Genomic DNA, 16,383 nt, shown 5'->3' with positions numbered 1-16,383 from the left:
CCTTTTAAGAATCTGCTTCAGTTAAACAAATGTCGATGTTACACGAACATCGGATATTAGCGCAGAGACCGAATGGCGAGGAACATACTGCGTATAACTCGACATTTTTTAGCGAGAAAAAAAGAAAGTAGGTTTGACTTAGCGTTGTCAATTGTCGAATACACACTTGCTAATCAGTCAACCTAAACAAATAACGAAAGAGAAAAACTTCCAGCGTTTACGGTCGACCAAACAAAAGACGAAAAACGGCGTTTTGCGCTCGATTTTGGTTTCGCATTAGATTAAGACGCGTGACCCAATTACTTAAAAAGCACGCCGCTGCGAACAATTTGTTACGATGACAACGAACAAAAAACGATAATATGACTTACAAAAAGGGGGTAAGAACTCCCGCCCCCCTGGATACGCCACTGGGGGCAATGGATAATGTATAATATTTTTAAACTTCTTAAGTAATACATATTACACTTATAAATAATACTAATAATCTCATTTTGAAATTCCAGGGGCACTTGCCCCCCCCCCCCCGTGCGGGCGCCCATGCTTACGAGTAATACTAATAATCGTTTTTTTTTCAATTCCAGGGGGGCAAGTTCCCCCCCCCTCCGCCCATTTGTGCATCATCTGCCGAACAAGGTATGTGTGAAAACAAAAAAACGCTCCGAAGTTAACAATATAAGAAATGTGGTTCTTAATCTCTGGCTTGTTGGCCATTCGTGACATAAAAGATGAAATGCATTTGCAAAAAAAGTGACCGAAAGTTTTATTTTCGAATTTAGAGCAGTGTTTCTCAACCTTTTTGGCTTACGGACCGGCAAAATTTCAAAACAAATTTTGCGGACCGGTAGACCTTCAAAAATCAAAATTAAAGACTTAGACAAAACGGCTTGTAGCCTACTTTTGAACAGTTGACGCACAACACTTGCAACATTGTGACGTACGATTAAGAGGTAGACTATTAATTCTATGTTACGTCACAATGCTGCCAATTAAGAAACTGACGGAGTTCTAAATTTGATGGACAGGACATGCCTTCAACACTTGCAATTGCAATAGAGATTAAAATTGTAATAGATTTGGCGGACCGGCGGTTGAGAACCACTGATTTAGAGGGTATCGTGACTCAAATAATTTCTAATTAGAGAATTTCCATGCGCGAAGTGCCTTTGTAGTAAGAAGATTTAGGCTACTCAAAGCATAGCCTAATTATATATAGGCTACTTATTAAAAGGAAAATAAGATTAGGGGATCGCGAATTTTTTTGTTTTTACGTACTGATAAAATAGACAAAATATATGGGAGATTGTCTCTTATGGGAATTTGCATTGTGTTCTTATTATTGTTCTTAATTTTGTTATGGCCTCATTATTCAATTTGGCAAAAAGTTTTTAACTTTTGCCATTGTATGACCTGCCGTATCGAACAAAAATAAATATGCTAGTTTGCTAACGGTTTTCTAACATTGTTATTTGTGTTCGTTACGGCAGTTAAAACAATGACAAAAGCTAAACAAAAAAGTTCAAACATTTTGCCCTCCCCCCAAAAAAAAAATTTCGGCTGGCTACGACACTGGACAAACGGCGTGTAAAATGTTTGTAAGCCTAAAAGCAGTGCATGTTACAGAACTGTATTTAAAGAAGTACGATCATTTGAATAACGTTCAGAAAAGGAAAACAAACACAGATAAAAGTATTAACTCATAGCTAGGTTAACGTTAACATAGAGGCAAAAATGTGTCGAGGCTAGTCAAAGTTCAATGGGGCGATACACGAAACAAAGGATGTTGAAATGTGTGATAGCTGCACGTTGGCGGGTCTCATGATTTAGTAAGGAACATTCAACATCGACAAGGCCGGAGTTTAAAGCCATCAAGAGCTGACAATTCCACATCATGAAGTTAGACCCGCTGGAATAAAAGAACCTTACGTCGAATGCTAAATAAATTAGGCGGCCTTATATGTGACTTAAATTAACTTGTCAATTCTGTATTGAAACTAAAAAAAAGTAACTTTAAAACAGCATAGTACCTGCTTTGTTTTAAAAAATAGTACAAGGTTATTTTAACTTATTTAGTCAAAGTGTTAACAGCACTGACATGTCTTGTTTTTCTTTCACATTTTATTAATTTTTTGCCTTTTGGATATGCCAAAAATATCAACTAAAACGATTTTTAAAATTTTGCTGAAACCCGAAAAAATAACTGGTTTGATTTCCACCGGTCGTTTTTTGTTCAAATGACTTTTTTGCCAATCACAAATATGGTGGCGTCATTATGACGTCTAAGATACGATCTTATTCTGGATGAGATGTTTTGGGGATTTTTCCTCACGTGATAAAAAAAACTTATTTTCAATTAATTTGAAGTTTTTTACCCATACTAACTGGCCTATATATACGCCTATGTAGTGTATAGCTCTGATGGTAAAGCGACGGTCCCGGTATGGTTGAGGTTGTGAGTTTTTTTACTAACATACTTGCGTTTTGCATCATTAATCGTCTGATTCGGGTTGTCTATTTAGAAGCTTCCGGTGATTATTTTAACTCTTGATAAATTTTTACGAGCCATAACTAAACTTATCCAGATATCTCGTAGACCTTACCGGAAAATTTGAACGATGCACTAGAGGCACCAGTTGATAAGCTTGTAACACCATTCTTTGTGCTGCTTTGGTAAATCTCCAAGCCAGAGATTTGACGTACTGTAACCGATCCTCCAGAATCTTAAGTTTTGTTTAGACTTGGTAAGATATTTCAAACAATTACCATTCGGCATGAACGTGAATGATTCGCTTAATATTTCCACAGGTTGTTAGAAGGTTTTAAATATTTTGCTTAACTATTGCAATGTTGTGGACAGAAAAAAATGAAAGAAATAGTGTAATTATTACCTGTTATAAAACCGGCGTGAATGGCCGCTTTGCAAAATAAGGAACCAAAAGCGTAAGCATCTGTTCCATAAATTGTGCCCAAATTTGCACATCCTGATGGACAGACGATATGGTAGACTTTCCAATTTAGTGACAGGGGCCTCGCAGTACAAGAAACTGTAAAGAAAATGAATAATAGCCCTATATTTAATTTAAAATGTTATGTTAATTAAACAAGAAGAACCCATAGCATTCTAACTAAAGTAATTTCATATATGATAACCGAGATGTTTTGCGTTCAAATAATATTGCTTTTGTATAGGTGAAATTGCTTTCGTAGCGCATGAAGTATAACATAAATACTTCATCTGGAAATTAAACTATTATCCACAGAAAGCTTGGTATTAAATTTGCGATTTTCATAATTCGAGTCGAGTACTCGGCTTATTAATGAGTTGACTACAACTAATAACTTCAAGAGGTGTACGGAAGATGTCAACTGTTGTCGGTTAAGCCCACATACGTTGTAATTTTTCCTTCAAATAATATGGACAGATGCTTCACTGCCATATCACAACGGATGTAGCTACATTGTACAAGCAGTGTTCTTAGATAAATAAAAAACATCACAAAGAAGAGGCGCGTCAATGTTTACCTGCTTTACATTGTCCACCAGAAAACCCTGTTGCGCATGCGCACGAATAACTTCCCACTGTATTAGAGCAAGTTCCACCGTTTTGACATGGATTGGTTAAACATTCGTTTATTTCTGAAATAACAAATAGATACTGCATTCTTACCATGACTGCTTGGGCATTGTGATCGCTAAACGATAACAAATTTAACGTGTATTAAATGTTAGGTATTACTATCAGTGAAATGGCAGTTATATGACAATACTAATAGAACAAGTACATCCTGGCATGAAAAATATATGATGGTGTCTTTTGTATCATTTGTGATTCATACGTGAAGACAACATTAAATACGTTTACCGTTTGGATGTTCCGCTATAAATTTAGCAGATACTGCATTTAACACCATAGCCACTGGTAGTATTCTTACTGTTACTGCTTGCAACTATTGAACAGTTTTCACCTGTTTGGCAGTCATTGCCCGTATATCCGACAGCGCACAAACAAGAGTAGCTTCCAACATTATTGATGCAAGTTCCCCCCTTAAGACAGGTCGCTGTTGTCAGACATTCATTAATATCTAGCAGCAAACAAAAAGCAGTTTTAGTTTTCCATGGCAGTTTTAGTTTTCCATAACGTCGACAAATTTGACAAGTTCTTAGACACCAATTAAATCAAATATTTTAGTAGTGCGGACCTTATTTATAATACTTTAATACTTTCCAAGCTTACATAATTGAATCTGTCAAAAAATTTCTGATTGGCAACTTAAACTAAAATTTAGCTTTATGCGATAAAGGTGTTTACAAATGTTATGGTGCTACTGCTCTTTCACTGCGGTGGAATTTGCCAAAAGTAACCATTTTTGACAATTTAAACTGAGAATATATATTTTTTATTACAACGAAGAAGTGTATCTGATTTACATTGTCCCCCAGAAAATCTGTTGCGCATGCGCACGAATAACTTCCAACTGTATTAGAGCAAGTTCAACCGTTTTGACATGGTTTGGGAAAACAATCGTTTATTTCTGACACAAAACTAAATAATTTTAGTCTTTTCTGTTTGTAATGCATGCATAACTAAAAAACTGAAAAACACTTGCGTTTTACGCTAATAGACGTTTAGGTTTATTATTAAGATTTTCGATTTATTGTTAAACATGTTGTATACTTGATGGCAAGGTTTACCTTTTTGACATTGTCCACCAGAAAACCCTGTTGCGCATGCGCATGAATAACTTCCAACTGTATTAGAGCAAGCTCCACCGTTTAGACATGGATTGGTAGAACATTCGTTTATATCTGTTTAAAATATATTGTGCAAAAATGTCTTTAATTTTAGGTGTTTCTATCAGTGAAATGGCAACTGGCAATACTCAAACAGTCTTGGACCAATACTCCTGCTGTGAAAGTATTTTTACCGTTTGTTATCCAGTCATAAATACTACCAAATACTATTATTTCTTAAAAGTATCGCTTTTAACAAACATATATTGTATTTTAGCAACGTGGCCACTGGTGGTACGGTATTCTTACTGATACGACTTGTAAACTATTGAACATGTTTCACCTGTTTGACAATCCTTGCCCGTATACCCGACAGCACACGAGCAAGAGTAGCTTCCGACATTATTGATGCAAGTTCCCGAGTTAAGACAGGGCGCTGTTGTCAGACATTCATCAATATCTGGCAGCAAACAAAAAGCAGTTTAAGTTTTCCATGGCTGCCGTAGACATTGTGATCGCGCAACGATAACAAATCGACAATTGTTCTTATAGACATCAATAAACTCAAATGTACTCCAGTCATAAGAACGAGATAAGAACAACACCAACGTCCGAATAAAACACAATTCGGAATAAGGCCAAAATAGGTATTAGTACTGTCCAAATCGGAATAAGTCCTACATCCGTCGGAATAAGACCTAAAAGGTCAGAATCATGTCTAAACAACACTTTGACTAACCCCAAATCCCACCCCTAAGTACATCACTAACTCCCCTAATGATTTCAACATTAGGAAGCACTAACCCATTTTCTAACCCCACCAATAACCCCAAACAGGACCAAAATCCGGTGCCAAAGCAGCGGCGCCCCGAAGGCGCCGGTCAGACTTGGGCATCCAAACGTAGTCACCAAGACGGCCGATACAAGACCGATGGCCCCGATCGTCCCATACTCAAATCATAGGTTCGGGCGGTATTTTGGCCATTTAGGCATTCTTCCGATGAATTTAGGCCTTATTCTGATGAATTTAGGCCTTATTTCGATGGATTTAGGCCTTATTTCAACAGACTTATCTTATTCAGACTATTTTGATCTTATGCGGTACTGGATATTACTGCGCATTTGGCTGTATGTCGTTAGTCTTAATACTTTGGGTTTATAGATTTTTCTGCTTTAGGTATTGCTGCTTTTATGATTTATTGTGTATTCCCACACAAATACTTTAGTAGTGCGGACCCCATTTTTAAAACTTTTCAAGCTGACATCACTTTCGATTTATTTTTAAACATGTTGAATACTTGACGCAAGGTTTACCTTTTTGACATTGTCCACCAGAAAACCCTGTTGCGCATGCGCACGAATAATTTCCCACTGTATTAGAGCAAGTTCCACCGTTTTGACATGGGTAAGTTAAACATTCGTTTATATCTGAAATAAAACTAAATAATTTTATCCTTTTCTGTTTGTAATGCATGTACAATTAAAAAACTGAAAAACACTTGCGTTTTACGCTAATAGACGTTTAGGTTTATTATTACCATTTTCGATTTATTTTTAAACATGTTGTATACTTGACGGCAAGGTTTACCTTTTTGACATTGTCCACCAGAAAACCCTGTTGCGCATGCGCACGAATAACTTCCCACTGTATTAGAGCAAGCTCCACCGTTTAGACATGGTTTGGTAGAACATTCGTTTATATCTGTTTGAAATATATTGTGCAAAAAATGTCTTTAATTTTAGGTGTTACTATCAGTGAAAAGGCAAGTGACAATACTCAAACAGTCTTGGACCAATACTCCTGCTGTGAAAGTCTTTTAACCGTTTGTGATCCAGTCATAAATACTAAACTAAATACTATTATTCCTCGAACGGATCGCTGTAAACCAGGGGCGGGCAACTTCTCCAGTCGGCGGCCTAATATGGGAAAATGAAGTACTAGTCGGGCCCGATCCCTGATCGACATATTGATTGGACTGCTAGTACCTACATGTTTTGTCGCATAATGACGGTTAATGTTGTACTCTTTAAACACGGCAATACTTTCATTGCACATCAAACATACTGCTTTCTTGCCGACTTCGGTGAAAAAGTACTTGGGCATCAAATCCTTGTTAAATTCGCAACTTTACGTTTTTTAGGAAAATCGAAGGGAAAAGATTGATTGTAAATCTAATTTGGGAACAAAGCAACAATACTTAAAGCAGAAAAATCAACAACACCATAGTATAACACCAAAGACATAGCAAAGCGAAATACGCAGCAACACCCAAGACAGAATAAGAACTTAATCGTCTGAATAAAAGATATAAATCTGTCGGAATAAGTCATAAATTCTTCGCAATAAGGCCTAAAAGGTCACAATAACGCCAGAAACTGTAGGAAGAGGATATGGGAGGAGCCTTGGGTATGGCATCGGTCGTTTTGGTGTCGACGTTTGGGCGCCCTAGTTTGAAGGGCGCCATTATGGCGCCTCTGATTTGGCACCTGATTTCTGGCCCTGTGTGGGGTTATTGGTGGGCAATGGGTGGGGTTAGAAAATGGGTTAGGGTTGAAGTTATCAGGGTTAGTGATGTACTTAGGGGTGGGGTTTGCGGTAAGGCAAAATGTTTTATGATTTCTGGTCATTTCGGTCTTATTACAACGGGTTTATGACTTTTTCCGATAGACATTATTATAACTGATGTTTTCCTATTTCGATCTTATGGCTATTTTCGATCTTGTGGCCTCTAATTTTAACCCAGAACAAAGAACTAAAGAATAACTAGCAACTACTATTATTTGACGGAATAAGCAAGTAGTGGGGGATTGCGGCAGACTGTTCCGCGGCCACATTATCATGTAAGACCAGAAACTGCCTGCGGGCCTTTCAAAATCCCATCCCAGGTCCGGCCCGCGAGCCGTATGTTGCCCGCCCCTGTTATAAACAAATATATACTGCATTTTAACACCGTGGCCACTGGTGGTATTCTTACTGTTACTGCTTGCAATTATTGAACAGTTTTCACCTGTTTGGCAGTCATTGCCCGTATATCCGACAGCACACGAGCAAGAGTAGCTTCCAACATTATTGATGCAAGTTCCCCCATTAAGACAGGTCGCTGATGTCAGACATTCATTAATATCTTGCAGCAAACAAAAAGCAGTTTTAGTTTTCCATGGCTTTGTGCATTGTGATCGCATAACGGCAACAAATTTGGCAAGTTCTTAGTTACACCAATTAAATAAAATATTTTACTTATGCGGATTTCATTTTTAAAACTTTTTAAGCATACAAGTGAATCTGTCAAAAAGTTCTTTATGGGCAATTTAAACTAGTAAAATTTAGTTTGATGTGATAAAGGTGTTTACCTGCTTCACATTGGCCACCAGAAAACCCTGTTGCGCATGCGCATGAATAACTTCCAACTATATTAGAGCAAGCTCCACCGTTCAGACATGGATTGGGAAAACAATCGTTTATATCTGTTTGAAATATATTCTGTTAAAAACTGTCTTCAATGTTAGGTGTTACTATCAGTGAAATGGCAACTATGACAACACTCATATACCCAAAAGTTTCTACTGGTATGTAAAGCTATATGATATATTGACCATTCGTACTTTTCTACCCGTTGGTGCTTGCAATTATTCAACAGTTTTCACCTGTTTGGCAGTCCTTGCCCGTATATCCAACAGCACACGAGCAAGAGTAGCTCCCAATGTTATTACTGCAAGTTCCCCCGTTAAGACATGGCGCTGTTGTAAGGCATTCATCAATATCTGGAAGTAAGAAATGTAATGTTCCACGGTCGCCTATTGCATTTTTAGTCGCACAAAGACAACAAATTAAAGGAGTTGATTAAACACCAATACCTCGAGCAATTTAAGAGAGCTGGACCCTCCTTTAACGCTATACTACAGTTTAAGTTTTTCTTAAAACTTTCAAAGTGTCTAAATTTTAAAAGCAGTGTGTTAATTAGGAAAGTGTTTAAAACTGCTAATAAAAAGTCATGTTAGTTAAAGTGATAAAACTCCCTATTTTTATTTTATTTTAAAAAGATTTAACCCTCGTACTACAGAGATGTATAGGTCCAGCAGCTCCTGTAGCCCCTAAAATGGGATAATTTGTAGATGAGGAAGGCAGTAAGAGGATGCTGGATATTGCAAAGCATCGTAAGAAACATACTCTTTCTTTTCTGAAGGCTAATAACGCGTTACAAAAGTTTTCGTCAACCCATAAAGCATTGGTTTTATATAGTTAGATTTATTGAGATAGGTTCCGAGCAAGATTTCTCCTAAATTTGTAAAAATTGTGACAAAAATAGAAAAAAAGGCTCATAGTTATTAAATTCAAATATATACACGCCATTCTTACGTTTTGTTCACTTATAAAGCGTTTAGTGAATATAATTGGGTCGTCCAATCTAAGTTATTCAGTCAGTCAAACCCGAGTCATACAGTCTATACGGTCAGCCAGTGCTAAGATTTAAAAAATGAGACTTTCCCAGATCAGAACTTAATAGATTTATTCTTTTTATTCGTCGCCAACACTGTGTGCAAATTTGTTATAATACCAGAGTCTACTTCACAATCTGTGAAGCCATCTTTCATATTTTAAATTAAGCTTCGTCCAAACAAAAAATTTGCAGTGAACAAATTCGTATAGTACATAAAGTTAGACTTAAGTCACTATTGTTTTAGTGCATTAGACATTTTAATTTTTGGAATGCTTTTGAAGCAAAACAAAAGTAAAAAAATTATATTGGTCAAAATGGAATGGTAAAAACTTGCATGCTAACTGCATAGATTACTATCCTACATTTATTGCTAAAAAATATAGTCAAATAGTCATATTGTTTTAGGTTATAAAAAACTTGTCCTACTTATTACATGAAGCGTTTTTGCAAATGTTTTTACCTGTTTTGCATCTCCTCCCATTGTACCCAGGCGTGCAGCTGCAAATGTACCCGGCTTTTAAGTCAACGCAGGTCGAATTGTTTTGACAAAGATCACCAGATAATTGACACTCGTCCACATCTTAAAATATTGTGTTTAAAACTTAATTTTGTATTGTTCTATTAATCCTACATTTTCGTTCTTTGGGGCTTTGAGGCCAGTATACTAAGTGAAAAAAGTCTAACCAATAGCAACGAAAGGTTTTTCGACGATTGTTGACGAGAAAGGTGCCGGAAACACCCCGAAAAGTAACGTTATTTAAATTTGTTGTGATCTGCAAAATCAAAATGCCGATAGACGCTCAAAAGTTTCATGTTAAAGAATATGCTAAACATAACAAAAAGCCAATTGGACCAAATCGATTAGTCAAAGTTGTCTTGAAGGCGTCATCAATAAAATTGCTGTTGACGGTAAATTGCAACTTCGCAGTTGCCACATATATGTAAACTAAAAGCACAAGACATTAATATGTTACTAAAACAAGACATTACAGTTTACCCATTTAGAATTTTGTAGAGTGTTGTTTATTTAATATTGTAGCGTCTCGTTTGCTTACTTTATTGCATTCGCAAAACGCGTCTTGCGTCTCGTTGTGCCTCATTCATTGTGTTGCAACGAATTTTATGTCACTCGATTAAACTACGCGCTGCTGAGAGCTTGCGTTTATGTGCGCCTACAACATCATTCGTTTTTCAATTCGTGTTTTTTAAACCTTTGACAGTTTGGAAGAGTTTCTCGCATCATTTCGGTGATGGATTAACAAAAAAAAAAAAGTTTTAGATTTTTTATCACCTAGATAAGTGGTTTTCAACCTGGGGGTCGCGACCCCCGGGTGGGTCGTTTGCTTTTTCTCTAGGGGTCGCAAAGACGACAATTAAATATCAAAAAAATATTTAAAATATCAATATAACGAGAATGCTATCTAATTACCATAAACAAATTAAATGTAATGATATTAGTGAATGCTGTTGACAGTAAGTAGTCAGGAAGCAAGTTGCGAGATAGACAAATATTTGAACAGTGTATAGGATTACGATTAAGTTCCCGGTATCAATCATAGGCAGCTTACTGCGGTTGCTATAGCTAGCCTGAGTAAATTTCAAAAGCGACTGTAGCTTAACATACGCTAGACATCCTATTTCACATGATTAAGAACATTTTTATAGCTTATTTCATGCAGAATCAAGTTTACCAAGGGCTAACGAGCAGTATTTTTTGCTTTGTTTTCAACGAGCAAAAAATATATACTTCTCGTTTTACCAAAGTCAAAACAAAGGAGCGAATAAATGACTTTATTAATTCCGTAAAACGTTAGCGAGCATTTTGTGATTACCCTCCTGTTTGGCAGCTTTTAGACTTTTTGAAAGGCGGCTGTTAGCTACCTTGGATTGTTGAAATGGGTCGGGGTATGAAATAGGTTGAAAACCACTTACCTAGATTTACAATCCTATGTTATTGTCCCCAGATGCCCAACGAAAAACTAATGCAAATAATGTTATAACTTATAAGTGTTACGAAGAGCAACCAAAGAGTAAATGTAGAAAATATAGATGTAAACTACATTTCTATTATTACTTTCCTTCGGGATCTTATGCTGAATTTTTTTAAATAAACTGGACAAAGGCAAAGAATAATACACAGTTTTCATTCATAAATGTGTCTAAATGTCACCTAAAATAAATTTTGCCAGTTAGGCAGTATACGCTACAAGGGAATAAAACTGGAAAAACTTATTCCTACAACGAAAAGTAAAGGCTTTGTCTGATGGTTTCGTGCCGTCCAGACTCGTCACTCCATTCATTGTTTCTCCTGTGAAGTGGATTTTCACGTCGTACAATCGGTAGAAGGTCACGGCACCACCGGCGCCTATACAACCAAATGAAGGGTGTAAACAAAAATAAAATCATATTTCTACAAATTATTTTCTTTTTGTTTGTCATACATTTTCAAAAGTAAGAAGGCGTTTGAATTCTAATTACAAGGCCGCTTGTAATGCCGCTTCCTGAATGGCGCAACTATAGGATTGTTTATTCCACATTTGACGCCCTATGAATGTTTTCTTTAAAGATATATACTGTTTTTCAAAAAAAATATATTAATTGATATATTGCCATTTTTATGAACGTGCAACACTAGCAGACCGGTGCACATATGTTTTTTGCTTTCTATTTCGGCTTAGCTTATTGATTCTACAGTTCTTTAAGATATGCAATTATGAGCTTAAGGAGTAAAAAAAATCCAAGCAAATTCACGAAATAAATACCAGACATGTTAATTTTTGGGAGTTTGCATTGTGTTTCCATTATTGTTCACAATTTCGTTTCGCGGGCACAAAGCTTGTTCCGAAATCTACGCAAACAGTTCCGCGCTCGCCAGGTGCGTCACTTTTTTTTTTTTTTTTGAAGGTCTACAGTTGCGCCATGAGGTAAAAAAAGGCTTGAGACACTGCTCTATAATAGGTTTTTTTTTGTAATATGGCAAGCGGATGGGATGAATGAGAAAGCGCACGTATTATAGGTTTGTCCTACGGTTTGATGAAAAGAATTGGGAAGGATTTGTTAAAAAGTCAATCCTGTATTCATCTAAGACAGCAATATTTTGCTGACACAAAGAAATATAGAATATGATCAAGCCTCATTAGTTTTCTATACTCTTTCGTCTCGGCATCAACTTTCGGTTAATTGTTTTACCCGTTTCGGAACTCAATTACACATATATAGCCTACCACAACTTAAACCCGGAAATCTGTATTTTGTTAAGCTTCTAACCAAGCTAATGGGGTTAGGTTACTATCAACACCAGTCACCAGGCTCAATGCTGATTTACTGGGTAAGTTGAACAATGCGTATATAAGAAAAAATCAATAGACTGGACCAGAAAAATGCTATTAAGCATCTTAATTGAAACTGAAAGTATTCAACAAAACATATAAATGTAAAAGGCACATTCGTATTAAAAGTGTAGAATGGTTGGCGGGCCAGGTTTAACAGTAAAATGGTCCAGATCAAGCAAGCGGGTCGTATTGTTTACCTATGTACTAACTTTATAGATAGACACATGTTTACAAAAATTAATGTATAAAAATATTGGCTGTTTAGACTTTTAGGTAATAAAACACTATTAATATAGGTTTCCGCCAATTTTGCAAATACCAAAATCCCCCCAAACAAAAACACACATTTCTAAACGCGCGCACAATTGTGTATGCACACTAACTCGTTAACATTCCGGCGTGCATTGCAGCGGCGCAGACCGACGACTCTTGGTGGTAAATAGCGCTTCCTCGAACCAACTGACTTCCGCAATTCGAAGGGCACCAAACGTTGTTTACTGCTTGCTGGGCGTTCCCGTTCGTCGCGCAAGTGACTGCAAGATTATTTAACAACTTAAGTTATTTTTGTTGGTGACTTGAAGGGAAAATAAATTAACTGGTGAAATTACTAAGCTCACTTTATTCGAACAATAGCCAAAACTAAACATATAGAATAGGAAAAACCTAAAAATCAATGTAAGTTGAAATCAGATACGTCGTCAAAAAACTATTTTGTCACAAAGCTTAAAGTCAAGACACAGCATTTAAAACAGTGAGTTAATGGTTTATTGGTGTTAAAAGCAAAACGGTTATTTGTATTTAAAATAGGTTCTTCTCGCGTATATTTCTTCAACCAACGTTTCTGCTTACTATACGGCAAGCCTTCGTCAGGGACTGACACACATTGCCAACATGACGCAAAATAAAATGACACAAAGAAAAACGGAGATAAAAATGTGCGAGACAACGTTAAAATTTTCGATTATTTTTATTTGTGTAAACACAAACTTCCTTACTTCTAAATTTGTAGACATCGCTGCCAGCTGAAGTCGATAACCCCATCTTGGGAGCGTTTGTCCTGTACACAGGCACGACGCCTCCGTCGTCTTAAACAAAAAATAAATTAATTGCAACGCCTTTGTGACATTCCTATTCATGAAACACACTTATTCATCATAAATCGCGTTCTCACTTACTGTCAATGATCTCTGCCCTTATGGCGGCCAAGCAAATAGGTCCGCTGAAATAATAATCATCTATTTCACGCAGTTTGGATTGCTGCCTCCAGCAGTTCCGCGGACAAACCAGGAGAGAAACCGAGTAGGTCAACTCAGAGAAATCGGTGTCACAAGTGGCTGAATAAAGGAAATGTATATTGACCTTTAACCAGGGATGAAAGTACTATAAATTTCGTATTAAAACGCATAAAGCTTTTCAAAGATGACACCAAAAAGTGATGACTAAAACAAGTTACTTAAGTGTAATCGAGGTTATAAGACGATGTAGTGCACGAATAGTCAACTGGAATCTTCGTTTAGATACTTTCGACGAGAAAGTGAAATGGGGCATGGGCTGGTAAAAATGAAACGTTTTTTACCGATGCGAAGTACCTATACAAAAATAAGTTTACCGGGACGCCTTTCTGGCAGCAATTCTTTTACAAAATTAAACTTCACGTCACAAGTTACGTCATAAATTAACGATCGACAAGCTTTCGCACAACCGTGGTTCATCAGGACAAAGTATAAATGAAGACAGCGTAAAAATGTATTTGTTTATAGCTTATGTTACCCACACTTTCATTTTACGCGGTGGGATGAGACGCACGTCGCCTACGGCTAAGCAATTTGCCACAAAATAAGACATAGTAGAAACAAAAAAAATTTGCAAATATCACCGCCCCTGACCCAAACCCAGTATTATAACCCTGATATATATTGTAGAGGTATTTACCAAAAACTAATGTATCGATCTAACCTTGTTGTGTTAGGGCAGAACCTCCTCCAACGAGCACAACCGAAAAGAACCAAGCATAAACATGAGTTAGCGCCATGTCATATAACTTTGCAATAAATAATTTTTAAACCAAGGATGGCTGAGCAGAATTTGTTTAATAAAATAGCTCTAATAATGGAACTAAATATATCTAAAATTGACAACCTGTTATACAGCTGTACAGCAATAGCAAATGTCGTTACGGAGTTTTGCTCCCTTTCGTGCATTCTTGTCTTTTAAAGTTAAATTCCAGTTAAAATCACACTAACAAGCAAAGGCGTTTTACCTGCTAATCTTTGATAAACAGAAAAAAAACGAGTAAAGGGTTGCAAATCGATTGACAACAACATCGGTTGCTTAGGATTTGAAAGTTTATGCTGATAAGGCTTATTACCCGGAAGAAGGTTTGAAATTGTGACGCGAACGATTCGAAATAGTTTCGATAGTGCGCTATTATTGTTCTCTATTGAGCGCAGATGACTGGTAAACTTTAAGAAAACCAGGCGCAATTTAAAATAACAATAAGCGTCACTTCACGAAGCTATGACATTTCCTTGACAGTAAAAATTAAAGTTTTATGCTATTTGTAGATATTTCGGTTAAAATGTTGCAAAGTGTTCTAAAGTCAGAAGTAGCCTAAATCAAAATTAGAGGAATATAGTTGTTTTCGGTAAACGCCTGCTAATTTTCTGTTTTCGGTGTAGCGCCTGCAAAGTTTATTTGTATTTTCAGGAAATATGTAGCAGACCTGCACAACTCAAAACGGTACGTAGGCCCGCAACAAGTAAAAAACAATTACGCGGACCGTATACTAAAGTTGAATGACAATACTTGGGGAATGTTCTTATAGTATACTATAGATACTTCATAACACATAACGTCATAAACTCATCTTAAATACACTGTTACTAAGCGAACTAGTGCGAAAATATACAGCTGAAATCCAGTCTAATCGTACAATGCGTTTAAACGCGCTTATTTGGTTTAAAACTGGCTAAACTTTTCAATGGTGGCGCATTGGACACATAAAAGGGAACACGCAACAATATCTAAAGCACATTAATCTACAAACTTTGGTATTATTAGGACCACACCTAATGAAGTATTAGGACCACACCTAATGAAGTATTAGGACCACACCTAATGAAGTATTAGGACCACACCTAATGAAGTTAAATACACAGTAATATCTATGACAGAATGAGACATAAATCGTCTGAATAAGACCTAAACCTGTCAGTACATTCTAAATTCGCCAAAAAAGGCCTAAGTTGCAAAAACAACGCCTAGAACTGTAGAGGGTATAGAACGATCGGGGGGTGTCGGTCTGGCATCGGTCGTTTTGGTATCGACGTTTGTACGTCTTAGTTTGACTGGCGCCGTAAAAGCGTCGCTGTTTTGGCACCTGATATTCTAAACCTGTTTGGGGTTAGTTGGGGGTAATGGTAGGGGTTAGAAATTTCATTAGGGTTAAAATATTAAGGGAGTTAGTGATGTACTCAGGGGTGGAGGTTGGGGTTATGTAAAATGCTGCATAGACCTTCTTCTGATAATTTGGATTTTAGGTCTTATTCCGACTATAGTTTTGGACTCATTCTGATTTAGACGTTATTAAGACTATTATGTATTAGTGCTTTTTTAGACTTAGTCCGAACTGTGTTTTATTCCGACGTTGGTGTTATTCTTATTTATGTATTATGCAGACCTGGCCACATATAGGCTACAGCCCGCGGGACAGATAAAAATTGTTTTCGCGCTTCGCACTAATCTCTTCTGTCTTTCTTGTAAGTTACACGCGATTTTTTTTGCATTTTCAAAAACAAAAATCGTTCTCTGCACTGTGGCCTTCTCTCCAACGAACGTTTAACAAATTTAGCCTACAACGAAATACCGACCGTTTTCTAAAC

General features: G+C 36.8%; 1 protein-coding gene across 1 annotated transcript; it reads right to left on the bottom strand.

Annotated features, from left to right (window-relative positions):
• Positions 1-1,606: 1,606 nt before the first annotated feature.
• On the bottom strand, positions 1,607-14,559 carry LOC146160218 (uncharacterized). The gene is made up of 18 exons (XM_083384902.1): positions 14,459-14,559; positions 13,678-13,836; positions 13,498-13,587; positions 12,886-13,035; positions 11,410-11,535; positions 9,631-9,750; positions 8,377-8,493; positions 8,083-8,196; positions 7,740-7,856; positions 6,320-6,433; positions 6,046-6,159; positions 5,075-5,191; positions 4,693-4,806; positions 3,966-4,082; positions 3,523-3,636; positions 2,889-3,044; positions 2,601-2,720; positions 1,607-1,906 (listed from the first exon to the last, which is right to left on the bottom strand). The coding sequence occupies exons 1-18, from the start codon at positions 14,532-14,534 to the stop codon at positions 1,890-1,892; spliced, it is 2,052 nt and encodes a 683-aa protein (XP_083241028.1). The 5' UTR covers positions 14,535-14,559; the 3' UTR covers positions 1,607-1,889.
• Positions 14,560-16,383: the final 1,824 nt, after the last annotated feature.

This window comes from Ascidiella aspersa, chromosome 3 (assembly GCF_963924565.1).
Source record: "Ascidiella aspersa chromosome 3, kaAscAspe10.2, whole genome shotgun sequence".
Lineage (NCBI taxonomy): Eukaryota > Metazoa > Chordata > Ascidiacea > Phlebobranchia > Ascidiidae > Ascidiella > Ascidiella aspersa.
The sequence above is the reverse complement of the archived record's forward strand: the minus strand, read 5'-3'. Positions and strand labels throughout refer to the sequence as shown.

Coding starts and splice junctions, on each gene's coding strand:
- LOC146160218 (XM_083384902.1), bottom strand. CDS start 14,534: ATGGCGCTAACTCATGTTTATGCTTGGTTCTTTTCGGTTGTGCTCGTT. Junction 6,160..6,319: donor TGGTGGACAATGTCAAAAAG/GTAAACCTTGCC, acceptor GTTTTATTTCAG/ATATAAACGAATGTTTAACT. Junction 3,637..3,965: donor GGGCAATGACTGCCAAACAG/GTGAAAACTGTT, acceptor TTGTTATTTCAG/AAATAAACGAATGTTTAACC.